Source organism: Schistocerca cancellata, chromosome 7 (assembly GCF_023864275.1).
Source record: "Schistocerca cancellata isolate TAMUIC-IGC-003103 chromosome 7, iqSchCanc2.1, whole genome shotgun sequence".
In the NCBI taxonomy this organism is placed as follows: domain Eukaryota; kingdom Metazoa; phylum Arthropoda; class Insecta; order Orthoptera; family Acrididae; genus Schistocerca; species Schistocerca cancellata.
In genome coordinates, this window is record NC_064632.1 from 225,317,210 (window position 1) to 225,344,945 (window position 27,736).

General features: G+C 44.6%; 1 protein-coding gene across 2 annotated transcripts in view; it reads right to left on the reverse strand.

The window, feature by feature from the left end:
• LOC126091895 (RNA-binding protein fusilli-like) overlaps nt 1-27,736 on the reverse strand; it is a 1,039,987-nt gene that overhangs the window by 168,284 nt on the left and 843,967 nt on the right. For both annotated transcript variants that reach the window (XM_049907191.1, XM_049907192.1), the window contains one exon: nt 23,116-23,341. In XM_049907191.1, coding sequence (XP_049763148.1) covers nt 23,116-23,341 — 226 coding nt within the window. The remainder of the gene's footprint in view (nt 1-23,115; nt 23,342-27,736) is intronic.

Consider the following 27,736-nt stretch of genomic DNA (forward strand, 5'->3'; position numbering starts at 1 on the left):
ATGGATGCAACCGTCTCACTCCCCCTACTAAACCTTATCTGTAGTCGTTAGAGACCAGCCCATTTCCCTACACAGTTGCACCTGCGGCGTCATTACCTAATGACACACTATTAGCAACTCGCCAGCACAAACATGTATTTCCAGATGGGCTGGTCGCCAGTTTATACTGTAACTTGTTACTGTCTACTGCAGCTTACTATTTTCGTGTCGGTTCCGCATACAGTACAGTACGAACAGGTTATGCTACTACGGCCACCGACAACTGCAGATACTCCGACACTGCATAATTCGACGGTTCGCAGAAAGCTAAAGCGCGAACCATTTTTTCTGCAAAGTATATAAGTAAATTGGTGGAATACTTTCCTTTTTAAAATTTAGGTGATGGTTCCATTTCGTCGTTGGCTACCGGCAAATACAAAGTACCAATCCCGGCGAGAAAACTTCTGACAAGCGGAAACACGAATGGCCTCATTTCAAGCAAGCGGCTGTCGTTACTTTCGACACCATCAGAACATTCTTAACTAAAGATATTTTGTAAACCAATAATTTCAACTTCGATATTTCGTCTATCTTTAGGCCGTAAACCGCACACGTACTGTGTGACAACAAAAATTAATCTGAATACACGTACGAACTGAAGTATTTTTAGTTGCACTACGCCTTTTCGTGCATTAGCGCCTGTCTTGTACTAATAACGTGGTTGGTACAGTTTATATTTTACAGTCTATATTCCTTCTAAGACTGTAATGGTCAAGCACACAATCGCAGTTTTATGAAGCGTGTCAAGATAACTTGCTAAACAAGATGATACGAGTTATTTTAGCGACTGGTTAGAAAGTATAAATAAACGGCAACCTATAAACTGCACCGACCCAACTCCGCGACTTGTCAAGCAGGTAGAACAACCGAGGACCCTTCTCGGCCAGCGCTTACATGCTGTGCCGACGAAGAGGACTGGAGATGCTGGAGCAAGAACTATAGCGACTAAATTTTTACAATTGGAAGTTATTTTTTTATTTTCTGTACGTTAACCGTGTTACACAACAATACGGATAGGTTAACTGATGAAAAATCGACCGATGTGCACCTCGTCTGTGAGTTCACTGACTGCAACGGAAAAACAGCACGACGACGATATATGCTCAGCCATTCCCGCAGCGACGGCAGCCACATTAAAAGCCGTCTTGCATCTGAACATAGGCACCTACGAGTAACCGATTCCTTCCGCGTTACTGCATATTACCTGACACATTACAGGCTTCTTCACTGTTGTGACAGTATTTTCACAGAAACAATGATTCTGTTAACAAATCCTGTTAAGTCACAATTACAATTATTTTCTTTCGAGTCACCGTGAACCAAGGGTCGTCGTACCAAAATACGTGACTTGAGTTGCACGAAGCTGCTTCTTCCACTCTTCGCGTTATGTGTGGGCTTCCTCTGTGAGTGGCTTAAAAACAAGGCAATTTTCTTTCTGACAATAATTCTACATGTCTGTGCATGCTGTAAAAACCTCTGAAGTGCATGCCAGCGGATGCTTCTCCTTGTACCAGTTGTTTATGTTTTCTTAACGTGCCGTTCACGTATGGAGCGCAGAAAGAATGATTGCTTGAAAGTCTCAGTGGGCGTTGTAATTAGTCTCAACTTGTCCTCCTCACGTTCTCTACGGGATCGACACACGAAACTGGGTGGGGGGGGGGGGTGTAGAATATTCCTAGAGCCATCATTCTGAGCTGCTTTTCGAAATCTGTTAAGGCTTTCACGGGTAGTTTGCCTTCATCTTCAAGCGTCTGCCAGTTCAGTTTCATCAACATTTTCGTGACACTCTCCCTTAACTGTCAGACGAATATTTGATCATTCATGCTGCCTTTCAATTTTTCGTTGAATATCACCTGTTATTCCTATATGGCACGGGTCCCTCTTACTAGAGCAATACACTACGATGGGTCCCACGACTGTTTTCTATGCGGTCTCGTTTGTATACGGATCTGTTTTCCCTAGCGTACTACCAATGATCCGAAGTTTGCTTCCTGCTGTACGCACACTAAGCCTACGTAATAAGCCTACGTACTCGTTCAATTTTATATCCGACTATAAACAGTGAATCCCAGTTAATTTTACTGAATGGCTGGTTCCAGTTGCTAGTCCTTGATAGTGTAGTCACAATATACAACGTTGTTTTCGTTTTGTGGAGAGCACTATTTTAGATTTCTGAACATTTAAAGCACATTGTCAATCTTTTACCAATTTTGAAATCTCATCAAGATCCTCCTGAATATTTGTGCAGCTTTTTCCAGGTAGTACCCCGTTATAGGTATCCATAGGTATCTTATCTGCGAAAAGTCTCAACAAGTTAATAAAACACTGTATGCAAAAGTTGTGCGATGCATCCTAATATCGTGACGGATCTCCTCTCGACCGGCGTAATGCAGCAACTCTACGTGGCATGGAGTGAACAAGTCGTCGGCATTCCCCTGCAGAAACACTGAGCCGCTGCCTCAACAGCCGTCCGCGACTGCGAAAGCGTTGCCGGTGCAGGATTTTGTGCACGAACGGGCTTCTCGATAACGTCCCATAAATGTTCGATGGGATTCACGTCAAGTAATTTGGGTGGCCAAATCATTCAGTCGAACTGTGCAGAATGTTCTTCAAATCAATCGCATACAATTATAGCCCTCTGACAGGGCGCGCTGACACTCATTAAAATTCCGTCATTGTTTGGAAGGACGATGTCGATGAATAGCTGCGAATGTTCTACAAGTAGGCGATCCTTGTTGACAACTTGGGACTATGGTTTCGTGGGGTCTGCGCCACACTCTAACCCTACCATCAGCTCTCACCAACTGAAATCGAGACTCATCCGACCAAGCCCTTGTTTTCCAAAAGATATGGTCACGGGCCTAGAAAAGACGCTGCAGCGGATGTTATGCTGTCAGCAAAGGCACTCGCGGCGGTTGTCTGCTATCATAGCCCATTGTCGCCAAATTTCGCCACACTATCCTGAAGTATACGTTCGTCGTACGTCCCACATTGATTTCTGCTGTTATTTTACGCAGTGTTGCTTGTATGCCAGAACTGACAACTCTGCGCATACGCCTCAGCTCTCGGTTGTTAAGTGAAGGCTGTCGGTCACTGCGTTGTCCGTGGTGAGAGTTAATGCTTGAAATTGGATATTCTCGGCACACTCTTGACACTGCGGATCTCTGAATACTGAATTCCCTAACGATTTCCGGAATGGAATGTCCCATGCGTCTAGCTCTACCTACCATTCCACGTTCAGACTCTTTAATTCACGTCACGCGGCCATAATCCCCATCGGAGAACTTTTCACCTGAGTACAAATGACAACTCCGCCAGTGCACTGCCATTTTCTGTTTTGCGTACGTGACGCTACCCCAATCTGACTTAAGTGCGTATCTTTGTTCCATAACTTTTGTCACCTCCGTGTATGGCAATATAATATTACCCACCTTGCGGGTTACTGGTAGTGGTTAAGTCAATTGCTATGTTTATTTAGCATACAACTATGTTAAAACAACGGAAAAACAGAGCAGCGCGTTTGGAAGTCACGTTTGCTTCATCTGGGTGTTCATTCCTAAAATTTTCAGGAGAGGCTGTTAAATTAATATTACGATTAACTCGTAATACGTTACTTTAAGCAATCGAGGTCTGCCGTGAATTTGGTGCATGTTTCCTAAGTGTAGATGACGTAAGACAGAGTTAACGAAATTAAGTGTTCACTGTTTACGAGGAATTGAAATTTGAGTCTACCGTAACAGGTACATGTTGCGGCTTGTACTTCTTACTGACTGGAGAAATAACGAATGCACTCGCAATTTGCACCCTCGACCTCGCTCTCTAACAAATCGACGTTGTAGAAGAGCTGTTTGGGAGCGACCGGAAGAGGCAAGCGCATCAATTTCACCCAGATAAAAGCCGCCTATGCACCACGGTCCCAGCGTGGTGCTAGTGCAGTTAGTGGTGCACCTGGCGAGCCGGTGCAGCAGACGGAGCTGTCGGCAAAGAGAAAGCCTGCGTGCAGCAACTGGGACAAGGATCGCATCCGGGCGCGGGCAGAAACGGGCCAACGCCCCAGGCGGCCTGCAGGAGCACCGCCCTCGCGCCCTGCAACGCCTTTCCTCACACCGCCACCTGCTGCGCCCACTCACACATACAAACCACCCACTGCATACTTTGGCTGACTACTTGGGAGAATCTTAAAGCATCAATCTGCGATTTTATCTCCAAAATGGACGAATGATCGAAGCATCGTTGCTTTCGATTGTGGATGGAGGATTGTGGCGACATCGAAGTAACGTGCCAAAGAGAGGGCAGAATATGCACTAGTTCTTTCCTGTTCACGGCCGGCCGCTGTGGCCGTGCGGTTCTAAGCGCGTCAGTTTGGAACCGCGTGACCGCTACGGTCGCAGGTTCGAATCCTGCCTCGGGCATGGATGTGTGTGATGTCGTTAGGTTAGTTAGGTTTAAGTAGTTCTAAGTTCTAGGGGACTGATGACCTCAGTAGTTAAGTCCCATAGTGCTCAGAGCCATTTTTTTCCAATTCACGCAAACAAGAAGCATGTGCAAATATTTATTGGTCAACCCAGGATATATACTTCCATAATCTGCCTCTTTTCCCTGATAGTTATTAAGAGCGGATTGATAACTACATTAACATTTTACTACAAATGAGTAGACTTTTACAAGATAAAACATGAGTCGACTAAAATGACGATCGTAACAGGAAGATAATACGAATGGCAGGTTGAAAATATCGTGTAACCATGAAAAATGTTTCTCGTTCTTTCCGTAAATCACTTACGATGAATCAGGGAAAGAGTTCGTTCGACTGGATCACGATAGGTTCCTTGAACCGTTTTAGACCATTACGAGTTGTGTTTTTGTTCTGTCATTTTAATGACATCGGCGTAACTGATAGGAAGTTCAGTATTTCTTAGTCACGTATAGCAAAAGAGGTATCACGAATTGGATATCGGGCTCTTCAACGGCAATTCTGTGCTCATTGCTTTCCGCACGAAGTAGAATAAGTAATTATGGAAGAACTGTTGGGAAGGCTCCGCAGAAGGTGCAAGGTGACAAGCAATTAAATGGGGGGGGGGGGGAGGGGGGAGAGGAGAGGAGAGGGCCGGCCGGAGTGGCCGTGCGGTTCTAGGCGCTTCCGTCTGGAACCGAGCGACCGCTACGGTCGCAGGTTCGAATCCTGCCTCAGGCATGGATGTGTGTGACGTGCTTAGGTTAGTTAGGTTTAAGTAGTTCTAAGTTCTAGGGGGACTGATGACCTCAGATGTTAAGTCCTATAGTGTTCAGAGGCATTTGAACCATTTGAGAAGAGAGGGAAGAAAGACTATGTCCTCTGGAACTGGTCCAGCTGTAAGCAACGTTGTGCCAGCAGAAAAAGCAATACCCAAACCCTACAGTAGTTCCAGTTTCAATCGCTCAATGTCCGCCCCTTAGAGACTTAAGAGAAACCTATGCTCAAGTTTCTCGTTACCAACGTAACAGCGATTTCTCTATCTGCTGCGTCCAACATGTACTACAAATAATGCCATAACGAACTACAAAACCACACTACCATGTAACGCGCAGTCACTATTTTTTTCTCTTTTTTTTTTTTTGACAAATATATCCAGTTCCAGTTCCGTCATCCCACCCCTAACAGTATGTTCATAAACAAGGATATGTAACTTCCGAGTCTACTATGAAAGCATCTCGGCCGTTTTAGAGGACAGCGTCTATCTGTTTATGCTGTTCTTGTTCTATTCAGTCTGAATACTGCTTTTGATGTTCATGCCATTCTATCCTGACCACTTCTGACTAACTACCAGCAGTCTACATCCATTTCAATCTGCTTACCACATTCAAGCCTTGGTGCCTACCACACTTACTTACATTATCAAACCGAGAATTCCTTGATGACTCAGAATTCGATAACCGACAACTACTTTTAGCCAAATTATGACAAATTTCTTTTTCCTCTCAATGATTTTTAATTACACCTCATTAGTTACCCTATATACCACCTAATATTGAGTATTCTTTTGTAACACCACATTTCAAAAGCTTCTGCTCTCTTCTTGTACGATCTGCTAATGGTTAACGTTTCATTTCTGTATAACGCTACACTCCAAACACCTACCGAATATATTTCGTAACACAAATTTACTTCAAATGATAACCATTTCCTCTTTTCCAGAAATGCGTTTCTTGCTACTGCTAGTTAGCATTACGTATCTTCCCCACTTCAACGAACAGTTTTTTTCCTTGATAAACAGCAGAACTCGTGTACTGCTTTTTGTGTCTCATTTCCTAGTCAAATTCCCTCGGAATTGCGTAATTTACTTATAAAGCATAGTTTTTATTTCTTCTCCCTGAACTTTAATGCGCTTTCAATGTAGCATCTTGCTTTCCTTCACAGTTTGCTCAATATACAAATTGAATAACATCGGGGATATACTACATCCTGTCTCATTCAGTTCTGAACTATGTTTCCCTTTATCTTGTAACTGTCGTCTGGTAGCTGTACAAGTTGTAAATAATCTTTCGTTCCCTTCATTTTACCACTGCCACTTTCATAATTTCGAATAGTGAGTAACATATGATTGCCTTTCTTTGACCTGTTTACTAAGGTAAGGCATAGCGTCATTATAGCCTGTGTTTTCTTACACTTCTCGGCAAGGCAAAGTGATGGTCATGGAGATCGGCTTCTATCAGTGTTTCATTCTTCTGGAATTAATTAGCGTCCGTATTTTGCAACCGCGACTTATGAAACTGAGAGTTCGGTAATATACGCACCTGTCCTTTGGAATGGGACTTGTTACATTATTCTTCAAGTCAGAGTATTTGGCCCGTCTTTTATGTCTTGCACACCAGGCGGAAAATTTGTCATGGCTGGCTCTCCCAGGGATCTCAATAATTCGGAAGGAATGTCGCCTACTCCAGCGGCCATGTTTTCACTTAGGTCTTTCACTGCTCAGTCAAATTATTCTCACGGTGTCTCATCACTGATCTGGTCCTCTACTTCGTCTTCTCTTTCCGTAAGTTTTTTACACTTATATTGTAAGTGTAAAAATATACTAATTTTTCCTGTACATCCTGTACATATTCCTTCCACCTTTCTGCTTTCCTTTCTTTGCTTAGTACTGAGTTGTTATCAGAACTCTTGATATTCAAACGAGTTCTTGTCTTTTCTCCAAAGTTCTAATTTTTCTGTAGGCAGCGTCTATCTTTCTTCTAGTTGTGTGTGCTTCTAGAGCCTTCCATTTGACTTACACCTAATTCCTGTTTAAGAATTTGTTTATAAGCACCAAAAATTCTTGACTGCAGTCATGAATAGCCTGTATGTAGTAGCTGTTCAAGTACTCATTCAAAGAACTAGAGGACCACATTATCTAACTCTCATGAAGTAATACCTTCGTCAGTTATTTCGAAGTGGTAGTAATCAAAAACGTTGAAATCGAAAACTCAAAAATATGCTTGTTCTACGACTGAATGTGTTTTCGAGAGATTAATTTTAGCTACTCTGCAGTTTTGTCACTACACAGCATATATTAGTGTTTCAGAATTAAGAGATTTTCTGACACGGTAGCAGTCTTGAGAGGACAATCAAAATTTATAAATTTCATGAAAATGTGTCTATAAGGTACTCAGTTATCATTTTCTTAAAATGGAAATGGTAATTCGAAGCAAATTAGGGCTTGGTTTCTATCTATTCATCGGAGCCTAACGACAGTCAGAAATAATACTCGTTAATTCTGCAGGAAATGAAAGGCTTCCTGTAATGTCTCTAAGCCGGTTTATGGTAAGTATCTGATGAAAAATAATACCTTCAGCGTTTTCTATAAGTCGAACACGTCCGTCTCATCTCTATGTTTACCTGATACTTTGTTTACGAAGTGTATGGAATGATGTGTGTGGCAGAGAAGGACCCTGTGACCTTTGGGGGCCATATACCAAGTTACTCCATAGTCGTACATGAAACATTTACACTGGTCGGCCAGAACATTATGACCACAAACCTAATAGTCGGCATGTCCACCCCTGGTACAGATAACAGCGACGACGCGTCTTGGTAGGTCGCTGAAGGGAGCTGGCGCCACACCTGCATACACAAGTCACCAAATTCCCATAAATTACGGAGAATTGGGGGTGGGGTGGGGGGGGGGTGGGGGGCGGCGGCGGTCGATGAGCTCTGACTCCATATTTAATCACATCCCAGACGTGTTCGGCTGGGTCCACATCTGGCGAGTGATCGATTTAAACTCGCCACTGTGTTCCTCGAACGACTCAATCGCACTCCTGGCCTTATGACTTATAGCGCATTATCTTCTTAAAAAATGCCACTGACGTTTGGAAGCATGATCGTCATGAAGGGGTGTACATGCTCTGCGACTAGTGTACGATCCTCCTCGGCCGTCATGGAGCCTTGCAAGAGCTCCATTGGACTCACGGATGCCCACGTGAATGTTCCTCAGAGCACAATGGAGCCGCCGCCGGCTTGTCTCCGTCACGCAGTACAGGTATCAAGGAACTTCTCCCCAGCAAGACGACGGATTAGCGCCCTTCCATCGGCGTGATGAAGTTATCGGGATTCGTCTTACCATTCGACGCTCTACCACTGCGCCAATCTCCAGTGCAGACGGTCACGTGCCCGTTTCAGTCTTCGTTGCCGGTGTCGTGCTGTTAACATTGACACGTGCATGGCTTGGGACGTCAGCTGCGGAGGCCCATCTTTAGGAGTGTTCGGTGCACTGCGTGTTCACACACACTTGTACTCTGCCCAGCATTAAATTCTGATGTTCGTTCCGCCACAGTTTGCCGCCTGTCCTATTTTACCAGTCTGCCCACCCTACGACGCCCGACATCTGTGATGAGGGGTGGCCGCTCAACCTCACGATATCTGGACGTGGCTTCACATTGGTTTTGCCACGTACTGAAGACGCTCCCGTAGCACTCCTCGAACACCCGACAGGTCGTGCAGTTTCCGAAATGCTCGTACCGAGCCATCACAATTTGCCCTCGGTCAAACTCAGATGGATCGCGCGCGTTTCCCATTCTACACACAGATCCTCATGCATCGTGCCCGAGTGTGACCAGCAGTCACTCGTCGCCAGCTGGCGCTGCTATCGCCTGGACGGGTTTATGTCGATAGTACATCGGTGGTCATAATGTTCTGGCTGATCAGTGTGTGTGCGTGTGCGTGTGCGCGCGCGCGCCGTAATGATTCGCATAAATCCACTTGACGGAAGTTAGAACCACCGAAATTTTAATTGGAAATAAATACCAATGGTTATCAATAAACCCAAAGATTTTCGCATTTAGAGGCACTAATACTGTCTGTAGTAGCGAACAGTTTTCTTGGCCAGGGTCCTTTGCTGAGTCCCTTACGCAATGTTTCAGTGACTGGTAGGTGGCTGGCAGCCGCAGGGCATGGCAACATATTGCGGGCTGAGTCATGGCGGCGTCCGTGGCGCGCATACTGAGGAGCGACTCTCTTAGAACAGCGCGTAACGGCATTTACCGTCACTCTCAATCATACAGCCCGCGCTGCCGCTTACAATACACACGTGAGGTGCGCGCGGGAAGTATTGCAAAATGCATTAAATAATTACGCACCACTATTGTCGAAATAGCGAAAGAGGCTATCTCATGATATGACCGAAGACAATCTGAGTAGCGTGCGGCACCATGCGTATACATTAATTAAAATTACAGAACTACAGCCCACTGTGTGCGGAGCGCTGCCCTATTAACAGATTTGCTGAAGGCTACTGAATAATGACCTGTAAATGAGCGATCATATGGTGAGGTGCTTTCTGGTAGCGGCGGACGCTACACTATAAATCATTACGCCTCGCGAGGGAAAGCTATATGCCTAAGTTGGAGTGGGCCGCTGAACTTTAAATTCACTGTAAAACATTGGGTACCCGCGGTTCCGGGTAGAAAGACGACTCTATTAGGTAACAGTTCTACAAGGGTCCCGCGAATGTTTTCTCAGATCACGCTCACCCTTTAAGAGTTACAACTTGGTGACAAAATGAGGGGTACTCAAAAGAAACTCAACTAATTTTCTTGGTGGGCAGAACGTTTGCAGTACCGCGTTTTGCTGTTAGGAGCGCACAGAGCGAACATTAGAGTGCCAGTAAGCCGAATGCTGTCGCTGAAGGATGTCGGGACTAGTGACAACTGTTTTGTGAGATTGTCGTCTTTGCAAAGGCTGATTTTCGTGGACAGCGTGCGGCGGCCAAATTCCGCTTTTTGCCCGTAAAAAGTGGAGCAGAAACTCTAGAACTGTCGAAAGCAGCGTACAAGGACGATGCCAAGGGGAGGAAAGTGTCGGAGTGATTTGCCCGTTTCAAAAATGGTGAAACTTCAGTTGATGACAAACCTCGTTCTGGTCGTCCTTCCACACCCCGAACACGTGAAAATGTTGAAAACATCCGTGCAAGCATCGACGAAGGACCACTGAAGACATTGTGAACCTGCCGGGAGGACTTGCGAGTTCAGTGCAGCGAACTGTGACAGAAGATTTGAGAATGAAAAGAGTGACTGGCAAATTCGTGCCATGACTGCTGACTGCTGGAGAAAAACAAGGTCGCCTGGAAACATTTTGTCCTTTGAAAGAAGAGTCGCGAAATGAGCCAAACTTTTCCTTTTTCTTTCCTTTTTTTCTTCAAAAATTGTGACAAGGGGCCCAACTTTGTGCTATGCTTACTATCCTGAATCAAAGCAACAATCAAGGTAGTGGAAGACTTAAGAATTCGCCTCGCCCAAAGAAAGCCTCTCACGTGAAATCACACATTAAAATAAGGCCGATGTGTTTTATCGATGCGTCCATTCATTCAGAGAGTGTTCTGCAGGGCAGACAATTAACCAGGCTTCCTACCTGGAAGTTTTGAGAAGCTTGCCCAACAGTGTGCGGAAGAAGCAGCCTGATGTGTGGTAGTTGGGTTACTGTTTTTTCCATCACGATAATACCCCTGCTCACACAGTCTTGCCTATATTATTCTTGACCACAAGTTTTCAGGTTTTGTGTTTGCCCATTATTCTTTGAAACTAGGAAAGGCCAATCCTACTGACTTATTGTTCAAAATCAAACTAGAATGTTTAATACAGAATATTTTCATGGAAATATAGGGAGAAGATAAAGAGGAGGATCTGAGCCGTGTTTAGTCGCAACACCTGCCAATTACACAGTCAGTTCAGCTATCGCAAATTAAATCTACTGTTACGACGAAGTTCCGGTACGCTTCTGGTTTTATTCAGGTCGATTTTTTCCACCGTGTACGATTTCTAGGGATTGATCGGTGAGAGAATACGGAACAAAAAAGGTTCGGAAACGCGTGGTTTCCATCCTACAGACCATTTATTCAGTCACACTGTGTTAGAGAGAATGCGGTCCAATATGCGCTGAGTTACAGTACGCATGCTTTCCTCCTAGATGTTGGCACTGTTCCTTATACGTCATGACCTAGCGCCCTCTCCCGCCATAGAAATTGGTAACGTGTCCGATTCACTTCACTTCCTGACTCACCTCGTCGTGGATGTGACACAGCGTTCCACACAACGGTTCCGTATTCGAATTGAGAGCTAGCTGACATGGTATCTACTTACGGAAAGGCAAATGGCAACAGGCGGCGGGTAGTAAAGTATCACGAGACCCATCCCCGCCGACAACAGCCATAGCATTCAATGTTTGCAACAGTGTTTTGCCGTTTTTCTGACTGAGGGTCGTTTCAGGAAGTGGGAAATCATAAAGGACGTGGACACCTGACTTGGAGGAAAATGCGATTAACACTGTTGAAGGCGACCGCCGTGTCAGTAGCAGGCAGTTGGACCGCCAGTACAGGATACGCCAGACGACCACGTGGAACATTCTTCATGACAACTGCTACTACCATTATCACTTACAGCGTGTGCAGGGCTTACTAACGACAGATTTCCACATCGGAAGCAGTTTTGTCGCTGGTTTCTTCACCAGGCAACAACAATTCCGGGATTGTATCAAACATCCTATTCACAGAAGAGGCCACCTTCAGAAGAGTGGTATCTTCAACCTCCATAACAGTCATCTGTGGGATAGTATACAGAACCCCCATGGTATGGTGACAGCGAATCATCAGCAACAGTGCAATCGGAATGTGTGGGCCGGGATAACTAGCGACGTATTTTGGGACCAGTCTTCCTTCCACGTCGCCTAACTGACCGGAAATATCGGCGTCTCTTGCGGGTGAGTTTGCCCTGCTGGAAGAAGTGTCATTAATGATTCGAAGGGTTACGTGGCTACAACATGATGGTGCTCTATCCCGCTTCGCCGTTAACGTCCGGACGCATCTTAATCGTGTCTTCTCTGGTTGATGGCTCGGACGAGGGGGTGCAATTGCTTCGGCTGCTCGTTCATCGGATCTCAACCCGCGCGATTTCTCGTTATGAGGCCACCTTAAAAGTATCGTACATGCAGAGCCTATACCAGATGTGGAGACACTAGAGCAGCGTATTCATGCTGCCATTGACATTGTTCGGATGCAGCCTGGCCAATGTGAACGACTGAAACAGAACGAGGCACGGCGCGTACACGCATGCGTTTGAGGCACATGGAAACCATTTTCATCACATACCGTAACTGTGGCTACGTGGTACAGCGCGTATTAGACCGCAGTCTCTGTTACAATGTATAACTGAGCAAATGGTCGCTAGTATGGAAATCATTCATTTCCGGACATAAGTACATTAGACCCTTTTTTGTTCCGTATCCTCTCTTCGATTAATCCCTACAGTTCGTACACGGTCGGAAAAAAAAAAAAAAAATCACCCTGTATAAGCGGAATGAAGATGTTCCTAGAAACCTTCGACCTGATTAGGTTTTCACTTGTGTTTCTTAAATCACGTCAAACGAACAGTAAAACTGGTTCCTAAAGCCCATGATTTATTTTCTAACTTTGCTTTGCCCGATTCCACAGTGCGAGCGAATGTTGTTAAGTTTCTTTCTCCCTGATGTTTCGTAGTATTGCAAACATTTCGATTTTACGCCCTCAGACACACATTTTTTAATTAAGCGCTACAATCCGACATGTGTGTTACCGATTTTTATCAAGTTTTGCAAGGAAGTCCTATATTGAAAATAAAGACAGACATGTTTCAGCTGTTTGCTAGACACTCCCTGGTTTTTGAAAACAAGTATCAAGGTCAATGTCGCTGATGGGAAATCGTGTTTTCAATGCTGTACTTCCAAAGATCGTCTAAAAGCAAACATTTATTTATATAATATGGAGTCCAACGTCAATAATGTTCGAGTTGTTACCTTTCTTCTGTTTTCATGCTGTATTTTGGGGACCCATCATTTAGAGTGTCCAGCAGAGGTGGTCTGTCGCCAAGCCATCAAGACATTTGACGAACAAACTGGTCGAGGCATTTTTCATTCGGTATTTTTTCGGTGTATCTGATAACATTCTTAAAATCTAATACTTTCTTTGCGTTTTCTTGAAGTAAAACATGAGGTGTGATTAATAAGCAAATAACTATATATTGTAATGTATTTACAACTATTTTCGTCGTGATACATGATGTGCTACATAGGATGACGATGATGATGATGATGATGATGCTCAGCCGATCCGTATCGTGAAGGTGATACCACCGAAATGTGCCTCTCTTTGTCGGGCATATGACGTCTACTTTTTACGACAAGTGATTAATTCCTTCGGACAACCTCAAAATCATGCCACAGCACAGCAGAGCCGAGAATTACAAGATAGGGCTGATGCTATCAAAATTTCTTTGTCAGTTTATAACCAGCTGTTTACGTCTGTCTTTTGAGATATGATTTTATACGCTGGGACGCACGCAGATTGATATCTGATTGATCTGTTTTTAGCAAAGTTAATCAGATATGTTTTGCGCGAACGATGTACCGAACGTCTTGTCATTTCGGCGAGATTTCGTTCTTGTGTTGCGCGTGGTGTGGGAAATTTTTACGAATTGCCTGTATCTACGGTAAGTTTCATCCCACTGGGAGCGACAATGCTCACCAACAGGCGTTCAGTTAAGATTACGCAATAACACACTTTCACTGTAATCTTGTACTACGTATCACGATGAAAATAACTGTCAATACATTGTAAGATATACTAATTTGATTAATAATCACACTTCTAGATGTTTTATTTGAAGGAAACACACAGAAAAGTACAACGATTTTAAGAATATTATCAGATAAACCAAAAAAATACCGAATGAAAAAATGCCACGACCAAGAACCGAACACAGACCAACAATTTGGTCGTCTAATGCCGTAACGACTTGGCCACCGATCTCGCTCTCCTGAACACACTGAATGATGTTTCCCCAAGATACACCATGAAAACACAAGAACGGTAATAACACTAACATTATGAACTTTGCACGTCATATTACACAAATAAAAAAAATGTTTTTAGACGATCTTTCGATGTATAGTACTGAAAATACCAACTCTGACCTCGATTTTTTTTTTCAAAAATTAGGGAGTGTCTAGCAGGAAGACAAACACATGTCGCTTTATTTTCAGTCTAGAACGTCCTTGGCAAACTTGATCAAAATCAGTGACCCCACGTGTCACACCCTCCCCTTGTAAGGCTCCGTCGGTTGCAGCATTCGTAACTGGTAACTAGATCCAGCAAAATTCATACCCTACCGCATACATGCATTCGATCTGTCCACGCTACACCACTTACTGAAGCAAGCACCTACTCTCGAGGCACCCCCTACGATACGGTTCTCGGAATACTCCGAATAGCAGATAGTGGGGGAGCAGGTGTCGAATGTATGATTCATCTATAAATCTGAATAAGGAAATGGCTGATCAACGGATAGTAAAACATACAGGCGGTAGGTGGTGGATTACAAAAACAGGCAGCTTATAGTACAGAACACCCCACCGATCAGGTGTAAATGTGGCACTCGACCGTCGCTGCAGTATCTGCCTGTGTAATGCGACCCAGAATAAAAGGAGATTACCACTGAACGAAACGGAAAATGACAAGGGTCGGTTTTGTAATAGCGTAAACTAAACATTAAATTACAAAAACAGGAATAAAAGATGTGCTGTTATCTGTCGTTTGGGCGTCTCTTGCCGAACACTTACAAATGCAGCCGTAACACGAGCCGAGCCAGTGGCAAGGTCGTTTTTGTAATAATGTAAACTAAACATTAAATTACAAAAACAGGAATAAATAATGTGCAGTTATCTGTCGTTTGGGCGTCTCATGCCGAACACTTACAAATGTAGCCGTAACACGAGCCGAGCCAGTGGCGGAAGAGGACTTCCTGAAGAGATGGCCAGTCCGACAAACGCGCCGCTCCACAGGACACTGACCTCTCCTGAGCGACGCGGCCAAGGACGGCTGCTTGGGCCTATCTTCGCTTTGAGACGTCCTTAACTCCGGCACGTTGAGGGGCGGTAACGCCCCGCCGTTCCCGGTTAGGAAGGCCCTCGGAGATCACCGCAAGGAGGTCTAAGTGCATAGGGTATTTCTGGAGAATTTTATGCTTTAGTGTGAGCACCATTTATTCTATATATACAGTACGAATGCTTTCTCTTATATTACAATCAGTGTGCGATTCAAGGCCAATTCAAATTAACAAGCAAGATTAATAAGGTATTCTCTGCAATGATTTTTAGAGCTTTCCGTTCGGGGGCGGAGGGGGGGGGGGATGGGAAATATCGCACAGGTTCGTTCATCGCCGTTTGTGAAACAGTACATAATGGAGACTAAAATTCGAGTACATAAAGGACGAAGTTTACAACGATCCACGCAGTAAAAATAAAAGTAATTGCGTAATAAAGACCCCGACACAAGTGGGAATAACTCTCTGAAACAGGAAAAAATGTATCAATACAAATGTCTTTTTCTTACTGTCGTGTGACTATCTTATTTGCTCCTACTGTGTATCACATTAGAAGATAAGTGACGGTGGCAGGATCCGTAGGATATAGACTGTGAGATACACAATGTTGCTAAGTTGTAACTGCTGAGCAGTTGGGATGGTGTAGATATATGCAAGATGAAAGCGAAGCCCGTTTCTCACTAAATAAAAACTCAACACCATTGAAAAACTGTGTTTACCCAACAACAAAATGATGCTGCACGAGACCCCTATTACTTTGCCGAGAGGCAGCCAATGTCCACATACCTAACACGAGAGAAACACAGCGAACTGACAACACATCTGGAGGCTTTGAGAACCCAGCACCATGTTGATTTTCAGCTACAAGGAGAATAACGGCGAAGTTTCACGACAATGATATTAGTCAGTATCCATCACATGATCTGGATTTCTTCGAACAGAATCGGGTGAAACGTCTGTGTTGCGAGACTGGATGCGAATTCAGTTCGCTGATTTATTTATTTATTTATTTTTAAGGGGGTGGGCGATGCTTTCCTTCCCCTGCCCCCTCGTTAGTTCTGTCCTTACCAATTATTTTTTCCATTTAGGGATAAATGAATGACTTGCAATCTTATCGAAGAAACGAAGACAGTAGTGCTCTACAATATGCTGTAAGACAAATGTCTGATCTCAATGACTGTAGGCGAAGTTGAAGCGAAACGGCGCAGGAGACTTAAGTGGCTGCAAATGGTAAACGTGCTCCAGCTGGAGCAGCTTTCTTCTCCGGGACGGCCACATCGGAGAAAGCGGGCTGCGCCGATTAATTTCACTTGCGGCGCACGCCTGTGTCAGATCGCATTACCCCACCCAAAAAAGCCACTGGCGCACCACAACAAGTCCTCGTTTCATTCACTCTTGCGGTGCTCTAACAACGCACATTTCTAATCGGAACGACTAGTCCAGACATGAAGTGAGCGCGTAAATTATCCTCAAATCCGATAGTACAACATAATAAAAACTGACTACATCGAAACTTAAGCTGCTCCAAGTTCCAAATTAGGTGTTTGTAAGAGATGGACCTTCAATCTTATATGATAACAGCCTTTCACAGTAGCGCTGTTGGCTGACTGTGACTAGGTGGTCGATCGATCGCTTCGGTTAGCCCGTCTCTGACTAGGACGGCAGAGCTGTTTTTCTTTGGGTCTAGATTCAACTTTAGATAGGCACGGGAAAGGAAATCATAACAGGTTGCATCAAACCTGTCGAAAACAACAAGAAAAAAATATTATGGTGCTTTATGGTGAAGTCGTTCAGATGATCGTCATTATTAGGACAACATATGCATAATTAATAATCATCTTAAGGGTCTGTTGTAGGCACATTCCTGAGCGAACCATCTGGAATTACTCACTGTTTCACTGGAAAGAAAATTTTCTGAATTCTGGTCGACTGCACTGACCCCCTTCTTAACAATTAATTGTTTACTTCGCTATTGAAGGAACGATACCTACGAAAGATGCAGTAGATATGAGGTAGAAAGCGGAGGAGTAACTAGCTCGGGTGAGAGGGCGAACCACAAAAACACGTAGCCGAGTGGCTGCACGAGTCGTACTTCACACAGTCACTATCACAGCGCTTCAGCGCACCACGATATTAGTTGTGTCACAAGTGTCGTAGTCGTAACGATCGATGATACTGCCTATTGATATGTGTATGTGGCTGATGCAAGAGAGGAAGTGTGTGTGTGTGTGTGTGTGTGTGTGTGTGTGTGTTGTAATTGGTTCTTTTGTAGGAGGTAGTGCGGATAATGCGACGTAAATGGACCAGGCGGAAGAGTTGTAGGCGCTGCAGAGAGCGGCCGTGGTGTGGGCGGGGCGTGCAGCAGGCGGCAGGCCGTTCACCGCCGCCTTTCACCTGCTCTCCGCCCCACTCCTCACCACCTCTCCTCCCATTCAGCGCAACTGTCTCGCGGTCAGAGGCCAAACAACTTCGCAGACGGTAGCGAACGTTTCGGGACGGAAGCTGCCTCAAGCAGTAGGCATCACCTTTCTCCCAGGCCTTGTTTGTACTCGTACTGGAGACAGTGATTTGCAGTGGCATCAGATGGGGATGAAAGCTTCCTGTCGCGTTACTGTCAACACTCATGCTAGTGAATTAAGGTATCGAAGGGATGCACAAAGCCACGATAGGCATGATGACAATGCGTGCACTAAAAACCAACACGTGACAGTGATCTAATGTAAATTCGCTAGAAATCATTTTTGCACCACCCTAATTACATCAATACTCAGCGCTTTTTTAAAATCAGAAATCGATATGAACAGTGAACATGTGCAATGAAGTTAACACTAAATGTCCGTTCTCAACACATTTCAATATAGCTAGCTGTGTCTCCAGTCGTGAACGGGATTCTTAAAGTCTGTCAACATACAGAATCAGTTCCAGCTTCTACCGTGCACGCATTCTCACTTTACGGCAAGAATACGTGACAGCCAGGAAAGTGGCGTACACCACAGCAACGTCATTCGAACAGTCAGTCGCTGTTGTGAGACACAAAATATTGAATGTTTGCCACGTAGTGATCGCCTTCGGTCAACACCACAAAATGATTACCGCTACGTCTAAATTATGGCCCGTAGGTACTCGGAGGAGAGTAATTGAACTTCGCGCTGCCTTTTGGAGGCAACTTCGTGGGCTGTGTTCAATCTTGTCAACAAGCAAGTCGTCGCCACAGCAAAACTTAGGGCACCTTGGTGTCTGTTACGAATTAATCTTCCAGGAACAGCCGTTTAATGTATCTTATTCATATCGTCGGTTGACACTAGGGGGACATAGAACGCCCCGACCACCTCACGTCAATTATCTGTTCCCACACAATTTTATTCAATCTGTTCGCGTTACTGTCACTCCAGTACGGTGCGCGAAACGCTTGCAGCACGCTCTCGGAGCCACTGCAGTCTGGTTTTTGGCCAACACGCACTGTTGCAGTCTTCCTCTCGTCTTTCTACAACTGATTTTACGTGGCCGTCCCATTTCATATAGCGTCTTTGTTTCAATTTTAAATACTGATGAATGTGATGAGCTCAAGAATCTCATCACTAATCCTATCCAATTCTTATTGCTTTTTATATAGCCTAGCTCGTTTATTTCTAATGACGCTACCATCATACTTCCCTCTAGTACCACGAAAGTTATTTCATGTCTTAACGTATGCCCTTCCATCCTCTCCATCACACTGTTTCCTACATACATTATGTCTCAGGTTTTCTGGGGAAACTCTTAATTCTTTTCTACTGTCAATCCTCTTAATTTTCTTCAGCCTTGTGTAACGACATACAAAATGGTTCAAATGGCCCCCAAACACTATGGGACTTAACATCTGAGGTCATCAGTCCCCTAGACTTAGAACTACTTCAACCTAACTGACCAAAGAACATCACACACATCCATGTCTGAGGCAGGATTCGAACCTGCGACCGTAGCAGCAGCGTGGTTCCGGACTGAAGCGCCTGGAACCGTGCGGCAACGACATACAGGAAACACTTTCATTATTTTCCCGTTTTTCTTTCAGACCTTGATTCACTTCTAGAGACGGAAATTGCCATAAAATTCTAAAATTGAGACGTAATTTTTTTTCCCTGTGCTAGTCTGCTCTTGCTTTGTTCGCCATGCGTTTTTGCTTCATACGCAGCTGAATTCCTTCACTTCGTCTACTACTTGGTACCGAAATTAGATAATGTCTGTCGCTAATCACGCAGTACAGCTATTACTTCTTGTTATAGCGAGAAGTTCTACATCCTCCTTAATGCCCTTTCCTATGGCAAATAATCGAGACTTCAATAGCAATAACCATATAAAATAGACGTGCAAACTGACTTCGGCTACTGTTGGTCCGTAGCATAAAAAATGCGGTACTAACGTCGCAATGGTGTCTGAAAATTAATCTTGATGGGTGTACGACTGGAAGTTGACTGCGATGCAGTCCTAAAATGGCTGCCAAAGTGATCGTGGTAGAGAGATGCGGCGGCAACCGCTAACCGGAGGAAGGTTGGTATGTAACGTAGCATCGACGGCGTGGTCACTGGAGTTTGTTCACCTTCTCAGTTTGTCAAGAACGGGGAAGGAAATCGTCCTTGGCCTATGGAAAGGAACCTTCTCCGCATTCGGCTGAGAAGAACTAGTGATTCGTGGAAACCTAAATGTGGCTGGACGAATAGGACAACAATGACGTTAACCACCGCGCTGTCTCTGTCGATCTGCAAAGTGGATGTATGTCTCAAATGGCACGTAGGTCACAAATGGCACGTGCCAAAACATTGTTACGTATTTTCCTGTCAAACTGTCTCGGGACAAACATTGACAATGGACTGGGGATCTATTCTATGGCACACAACGACAATATTATTACCAGACGGATCAACCGAGCAGAAATGTCGCCTAGGAAGCTAGTACAGTGCATGAACATAACACGCAGGGACAAAACCTGGGGGCATGCCTAACACCGTCCACTGAATGCCGCTACTGCCTGCCGTTCCATTCTGGCTATAAATTTGGGGCTGGAGATCAAGGAACGCGATATCACACTGTCTACTCCGTAGTAAGCTGATCTGTAAAAGGGGATGCTCGCAAGAAGTCTGATAGCACCACAATAAGACTTGCAACAACACAGGTAGCTTCCATACGCTATTAGGTCTGAGTTCCGAACTATGGCGGAAGAACCGTGAGCATCTAATGCTCATATATTTGACAAGGGATCTCTTTGGAGATAGTTAATGTCGTTCACACTTCCCGTATCTTAAAGTCTTGGCCGACGCATATCGCAACGTACCCCACTACCACGCACAATGGTAGCCCTGTCTGCGGACTGCTTCAAAACGCCTCTGGCACTGATCTGCTCTACTCCCCTCCACTCCATTGAATGGCGGCCAGGCGTCGTGCCTAGGTACCTGTAACAGGTCCTTATATACCACAATGACTGGCAGTGTTCTCTCAGCCTTCAGTTCCTCATTCGTTTTTTCGGCTCTGTTGATTACATGCCACGAACAACATATTCGGTATGCTTGTTCATTTAAAAAGCTTTTCGCGTCTTGTTTGCAAAACTACACTTAACAACGACGTTTTCATTTCTTGTTTGTTCTTTAATTCGGTTTTATGGATTCAAAACAATGTTACTCGAGCAAATCCGCTGTTAAGCAGATCCAAAGAGCCGTGAAAGTATGAAACGATTTAACTGTAATAGCAACACACAGTTATTATTCATACTGCAGTTTGCAGCAGATTCCGGGTGCTCCTAACAATGAACCGGTCCCACTAGTCACACCACAGTCCCTGGCAGCACACGCACTGCCTGGCAAAGGAAAGTGAAGCACCCAGGAGAGGAAAGGGAAATGAAATTTCACGGATTGAGAAGGTATGAGATGTTGCTGGATAACAATCGAGAGAAGTTAACTAAGAACTTGGCAGCAGGAGTCCAGTTATCACTACTATTACGTGGCATTCCCTCTGCATCCACTGATTCTCGATACTAGCACTGGTCCAGAGTATACGTCCGAGCTGATTCCATACATGCTCTATCAAGTAAAAATATCGCAAGGATAGGACTTCTCCCCATGTCACCGCCGTACTCGCCGACGTTGGTCATCCAGAGTAGCGCACAACCGCCATTTATCACCGAACATAATGCGAAGCTACTCACCAGCAGCCCATCGGTACAACTCTAAACGCAGCCGTCTGTTTTGTATTGTTGACGGCAGCCTACGCATGGACCAGTAGTACCCCAGCCCGACTGCTGCTACTCTCCAACCAGTGGTACGGCAAGACAATATAGCAGGACGTCGATTCCCTGTTCGCCGATGGCGTGCGTAGATGTGAAGAGGTTACATTGTGCTCGTTGCAGAGTACGGCGATCCTCCCTTGTGGTGGTCATAAGCAGTCGACGAGAGCCTTCAGTACGCCTGCCCTCACATTCCACCATCGAGCGAATGTCGCATCCGAATGCCTCAGAAATCTAGATATTGCACGATTCGACCAGCTGGCCAGACGGAGGTCCACAATGAGGGCCTTTCTAAACTGCCTCGTGCTAATGACGCTGTCTCACTTAAGTGCCTGGCACCTCTGTGTCCTTCACGCTGTTCACGACCGTTATACACTACAGCGTGCCAAGTAACAACGCTAAATACGAACAACGCTAATGCGTTCTGGTCTCCGTTTTATCTGTCACAGAGAATTGCAACTATTATCATCTACATATCCGCCAAGAGTGTGCACGTGTGCGAAGTTAACATTGACATCCGACCATGTCTTCTTTTTTTTTCCCCAGACAGTGTACCATCATTACTGGGTGGTTATCCATTTAAACAATTTTACTAGATTCGAAATTGTAACCAGTTCACCTGACGCAATTTGTGCACCAATATATTACCTGAATACCCTCTTTTCTTCTTAAGTTTCCACGTCTAATTGTCTTGAGAACTTATTAGCTGTACGTTGCATGAAGAATGATATTTTTTACTTATCAACGGCACAATAAAAGCGAAATACTGAAAACACTGATAAATACTGGCTTTCCACTATGATTCCACAACACAATAGTGAATTCTCCAACAGAATCGACCTCGAGCATCTTTTTGTTTGGCAAGAAATCGTTAAAAACTTCACAGCAACAATCTGATGGCAGTAACCATGAACTACTCTGCCGATATGTCGTGAAGGTCAACCATTAAAGCCGTATAGGGACAATAATAGATGATAAACGTGTTTCAAGACTAGTAAGCGCTTTAGATAGTGAAGCAATATATTCTAATGTATGATATGCAGACTCAGTTCCGCCCTGCCACCCTCTCCACGCGCAAAAAGAGAAAGAGAGAGCCACGTATTTCGTTCTACTCCGTCACAACGTAACTCAATGCAAATGAGCAAATCACTGTGATGTTTGTAGAATAACCATACAATACTCCAACTGGTTTCTGTCTCATTTATTTAGTATCACTATGTTTCGGTTTGGCACTTGCCTTTAAAACAATTCTGGGGTTTCATCTTTACAGCTGGGGAAAAAAGCCATAACCCTTTTTGTCTCTGCCTAAGAGACTTAAAAGGCTATCGAAATGTACGAGGTATGGAAATCTAGTATCATCGAAGTTGTGTTATCCAAGAGTCATTCTTATCTCCCTTGCTAAATGGCTGAACAGTAACGCAAACCTGTACAAGAAACGAAACGCTTGATGTAAAGGATACATTTCACCATGTCGCTGATGGAATTTATCTCCTTGGTGGCGGCGTAGAAGGTGTGGAACTCCTTGCGGAGGTCGAAGAAGTAGTTGTAGTAGGAAGGCAGCTCGATGCCCTTGGAGCAGGCCTCGGGGTGGAGGCACTGGCGCAGCGGCAGCTGCCCGTCCGTCACAAGCCGCAGCGAGTGCGGCGTCGGCCCCAGGTGGAACGTCGTGCGCGCGTACTGGTCGAACTGCAACACACAACACAGCCAGCCACGTTACCACACCGTTCCCGCTACTCAATGGCTCGCGCAATGGAGACTTCGATGCTAGGGCAGGACACAAACATCAGTAACTTGGAAGACCACGAATACTTATTACTAAACGAGACTAAACTCCGTCCGAACAGGCCTTGGAAGGCCCAACGGTACCGACCGGCAGCCGTGTCGTCCTCAGCCCACATGCGTCACTGGATGCTGATATGGAGGGGCATGTGGTCAGCACACCGCTCTCCCGGCTGTATGTCAGTTTACGACACCGGAGCCGGTACATCTCAATCAAGTAGCTCCTCAGTTTGCCTCACAAGGGCTGAGTGCACCCCGCTTGCCAACAGCGCTCGGAATACCGGATGGTCATCCATCCAAGTGCTAGCGCAGCCAGCGGTACTAATTACATGTATAGTAAGAACTTCTGCTTGATTGTTCGTTAACAATTCAATTCAAAAACATAGCCAGTGAAATCCTTCAGGAAGATCAGTTTCTCTAGTACTAAAACAAACAACTATTTTGTCACGCAAGGCTAACAGCTTTGAATGAATATATTGTTCCGAAGGTGCCAGACTACAACGTAATTTTATCTGTTGTTTCGGCCGTTAGGCCATATCTGACGCCGAAGATACATACCAGGAAATAATTTAAATTTTTCAAAAATCTGCAAAGGTTACAAGTAATGACGTAGGCTTGCATATCATTTATGTGCACTATGAGTAAGCAAGTTTCAACAGGAGGACGCTTTATGAGAAATACGAAGCGCCCAATCCAGGCACCCAAAATGCACCGAAATTATTACATAATTCAGGAAGGTAGTATATACGATAGAAATTATCAAAAATTCACAGATACTCGTTTCTGGCGTGCTGATAACACAACGATGTTTCTTCCATAGCCACTAAAGCCTTGAAGATTGTACTATAACTTGTACATGTACATTGGCAAAACAAAAACGCTATTGAAAATAAGTAGACGTATTTTATCATCACGTCCTCCACATATACCAAGCATCTGATAATATTTTGTAGAATCCTGACTACTAATTGAATTTAAAATCACGATACTGTAATAAGCCTGACGATACTGGTCCCAGTCACTCATCTCCCCAGGAAAGGGGGAGGAGGTACAGGCACATCGCATGAAAGTAGATGGGCCTTGCCTGTGTTGGAGGACCGGAGGGCGTGTGCCCAGATCCCCCAATCCCTTGGGTGCCTACCGCGGCTAGTGAAGCACCAGTCTCGCTACTACTTTCACTGTGTCTGCTTGTTTACGCATTGCCTCGTCTCGCCTCTTCACTGGTTCTCCTTTGGATTTGTTAGTTTTTGAAGTTTACTATAACCTGTTGATATTACAACTGACGACGGTAATGATGCGCTGCATCAAAATGTAATACTGTTCCTGAACTATACCTGCTATACGTGCAGCACATAAAACATACATTCTGTTAACACACGTCCACAGCAAAACAATCGAAACGAACAGTAGGCCAATAAAATTTGGTTTACGGGCGAAAAATGCGGTGTGCGTGACGGAGACAACGGTATTTTTGCTTTTCATATATTCTTATGCAGGAAAGCGAAGGAAATGAAAAATAAATAAATAATACCTAAAATGTATACTTGTGCTATGATTATCAGTTTCAGCAGACGCTCAGAATACCCAGTAGAAGTAACGTACTATGACTATTGTCAATGTAAAATGCCGAGCAACATGCGTCAATTTGTGAGTAGGCTGTTTAGGTTTTTATGTTGGTAACGTCACCTAGCGCTCTGTATGAAAATCACTGGCTGTGCTGTGTGCAGTCTGTGGTTGGTGGGCATTGTTGAAATAGTCGCTATTGCAGTGTTGGGCAGTTGGCTGTTAACAGTGCGTAGCGTTGCGCAGTTGGAGGTGAGCCGCCAGCAGTGGTGAATGTGGGGAGAGAGATGGCGGAGTTTTGGGAGAGGATGATCTGGACGTGTGTCCATCAGAGACAGTAAATTTGTAAGACTGGATGTCATGGATTGATATATGTATATATGACTTTTGAAAATTATTAAGGTAAATACATTGTTTGTTCTCTATCAAAATCTTTAATTTGCTAACTATGCCTATCAGTAGTTAGTGCCTTCAGTAGTTTGAATCTTTTATTTAGCTGGCAGTAGTGGCGATCGCTGTACTGCAGTAGCTGAGTAACGAAGATTTTTGTGAGGTAAGTGATTTGTGAAAGGTATAGGTTAATGTTAGCCAGGGCCATTCTTTTGTAGGGATTATTGAAAGTCAGATTGCGTTGCGCTAAAATTATTGTGTGTCAGTTTAAGCACAGTCACTTATAATTTTTCTAAGGGGACGTTACAAATTGTACAGTGGGGAGTACTGTCGCACGCCTTTGGTCCTTCCAATACAACGTTTATTTCCGCGTTCTCCAGCTGGCAATTGTAAAATGAACAAGTTACAGTTAACTTGAAAACTAACAAATCTACAACACACCCAATAGCAAAGCGAGATGAGGTAAACAAGCAAACACAAAGAAAACAGCAGCGAGACTGTTGCTGCGCTAGGCTCTGCGTGTGCCCCAGGGGTGAGGTGTCCGGGCACACGCCCTCCGGTCCTCCGCCACGCCAGGTGCTATGCTCTGTGCGCGCGTCACTCCGAACAATCACTAGCAGAACACGTCAACAATTCGCAGTACGCTCAGCTAAAACGGCAATTGTGAAGTGAATAGCTTATACATAAATGAGCGCATAAATTCAATATTATAAAGTTGTTCGCAACAACAGGACAAGGCTTAAATAGGCAGCGGCCATCTTACCTATGATAGTCACTTTCGAGAACTAGTAGAGAGGAGGCGTGTCGATGAGCGGCATGTGAGTCGCGTGTTTAAAGTATTGAAAGTTTTCTAAGTATTCGGGGACTCGCAAAATTCACGTGTCGGTGGCGAGAACTCTGAATAATTTCATGTAAGTTATCACGTGTGAAACTTTTACAAGTTACTAAGTACTGGGAGTTGTAATAATTTACTTTTGACAATTTTTCCTAGTTTACCAGGATTATGTATTAATTTGAGAAGCTTCCGTTTCATTGACTCAACTGTGAAGACTGAGCTGTATCGGTGGCATCTTCGTCGACCGTACACTGCGCGCTGTTTACAGCTACGCGAGAGGCGTTACCACTGAATCAACCGCCAGCGTGCCGCCGGGGCGAGCTCGCTATCCGTCGCTCCTGTACTACGTCCGGCACAACCGTGCATGCACGCCACCGGAGTCCGCTGAATTGACAAGAGCTCGGTGCCCGCGACTCTAATAAGTTGCCGCCGCATCCTTTCAAGCAGCCGCTCTCATAGCTCGCTTCCCCTCCCCCCTCACAGATTTAGGGCACCAACAGACTTAACATTAGTGCGGAAGTCTGTAGTGAGAACATTACAATGACGTAGCACGACACCACCAACCATTACTGACATTCAGCACTATTTGGTTCTATTACTCTATACAGCTCTGCGCCGCAGAAGAACCTACAGCACTTCAAATTAATTTTACCGACCGTAAATAAACTTATTAATGTGTTATCTGTTTGTAGATTTCTGTTTTTATTGGCCGCTCAACTATCGACACAACTGTCTCCAACTGATCCCATCCTCGCCGGCTGTTGGTCTGTTGTGTAGGAACTGGAGGGGAGTCAATAAATACAATCAGAATCTAAAAAAAGATATTAATAAGTTTATGTACAATAGATACACTTAATGACTGACATATAACTCTGAAGTTCTGTACGTTCTTGATAAAACCACACAGTCTTGAGCGCTGATACACTTATTGAATCCGGTCTGTGTTTTACTAAATTGCTGACCAATAGTGTTAACAATTACCAGAATATTGCGACAAATGTAGACAAATATCTTGAAATCAACGACGCATTCGAAACTGAGGAACAGTGCAACCAGTATTTATTTATTATTTCGTGACTGAGAAGCCCAGCGTCGCCTTGGTATTTATTTGTAGCTGTGCCTGACACTTACTACGCATGAAATCTATTTTTTACTTGTGAAGCTTTTTTGCGTACAACGTTTGAAGTTATATGATTGAGGACATGAACGAAGAGGACGTTTGCTTCACTAACATGGAGGAAGACACTGAACTAGCTGTGCAAACACGATGAGAACTCTGGCGAGTTTCTCTGTGAGCGAAGGGTTTTGTGAAGCGATATAATGCATGATTCTCTCGATCAGAGTTACGTCACGTCTCATTGTCGAAAGGAGTTTCAAATGAGCGGGTTAAACCCTGATGTGTTCGAGGCGCAGCAAGTCTCGTCTCACGATCTTCACTGGATTCTTAAGACAGCACAGTTCTCAGTCTTTTAGCCGTTCTACTGTATTTAGATTAGTGCACTACACCGTGATGA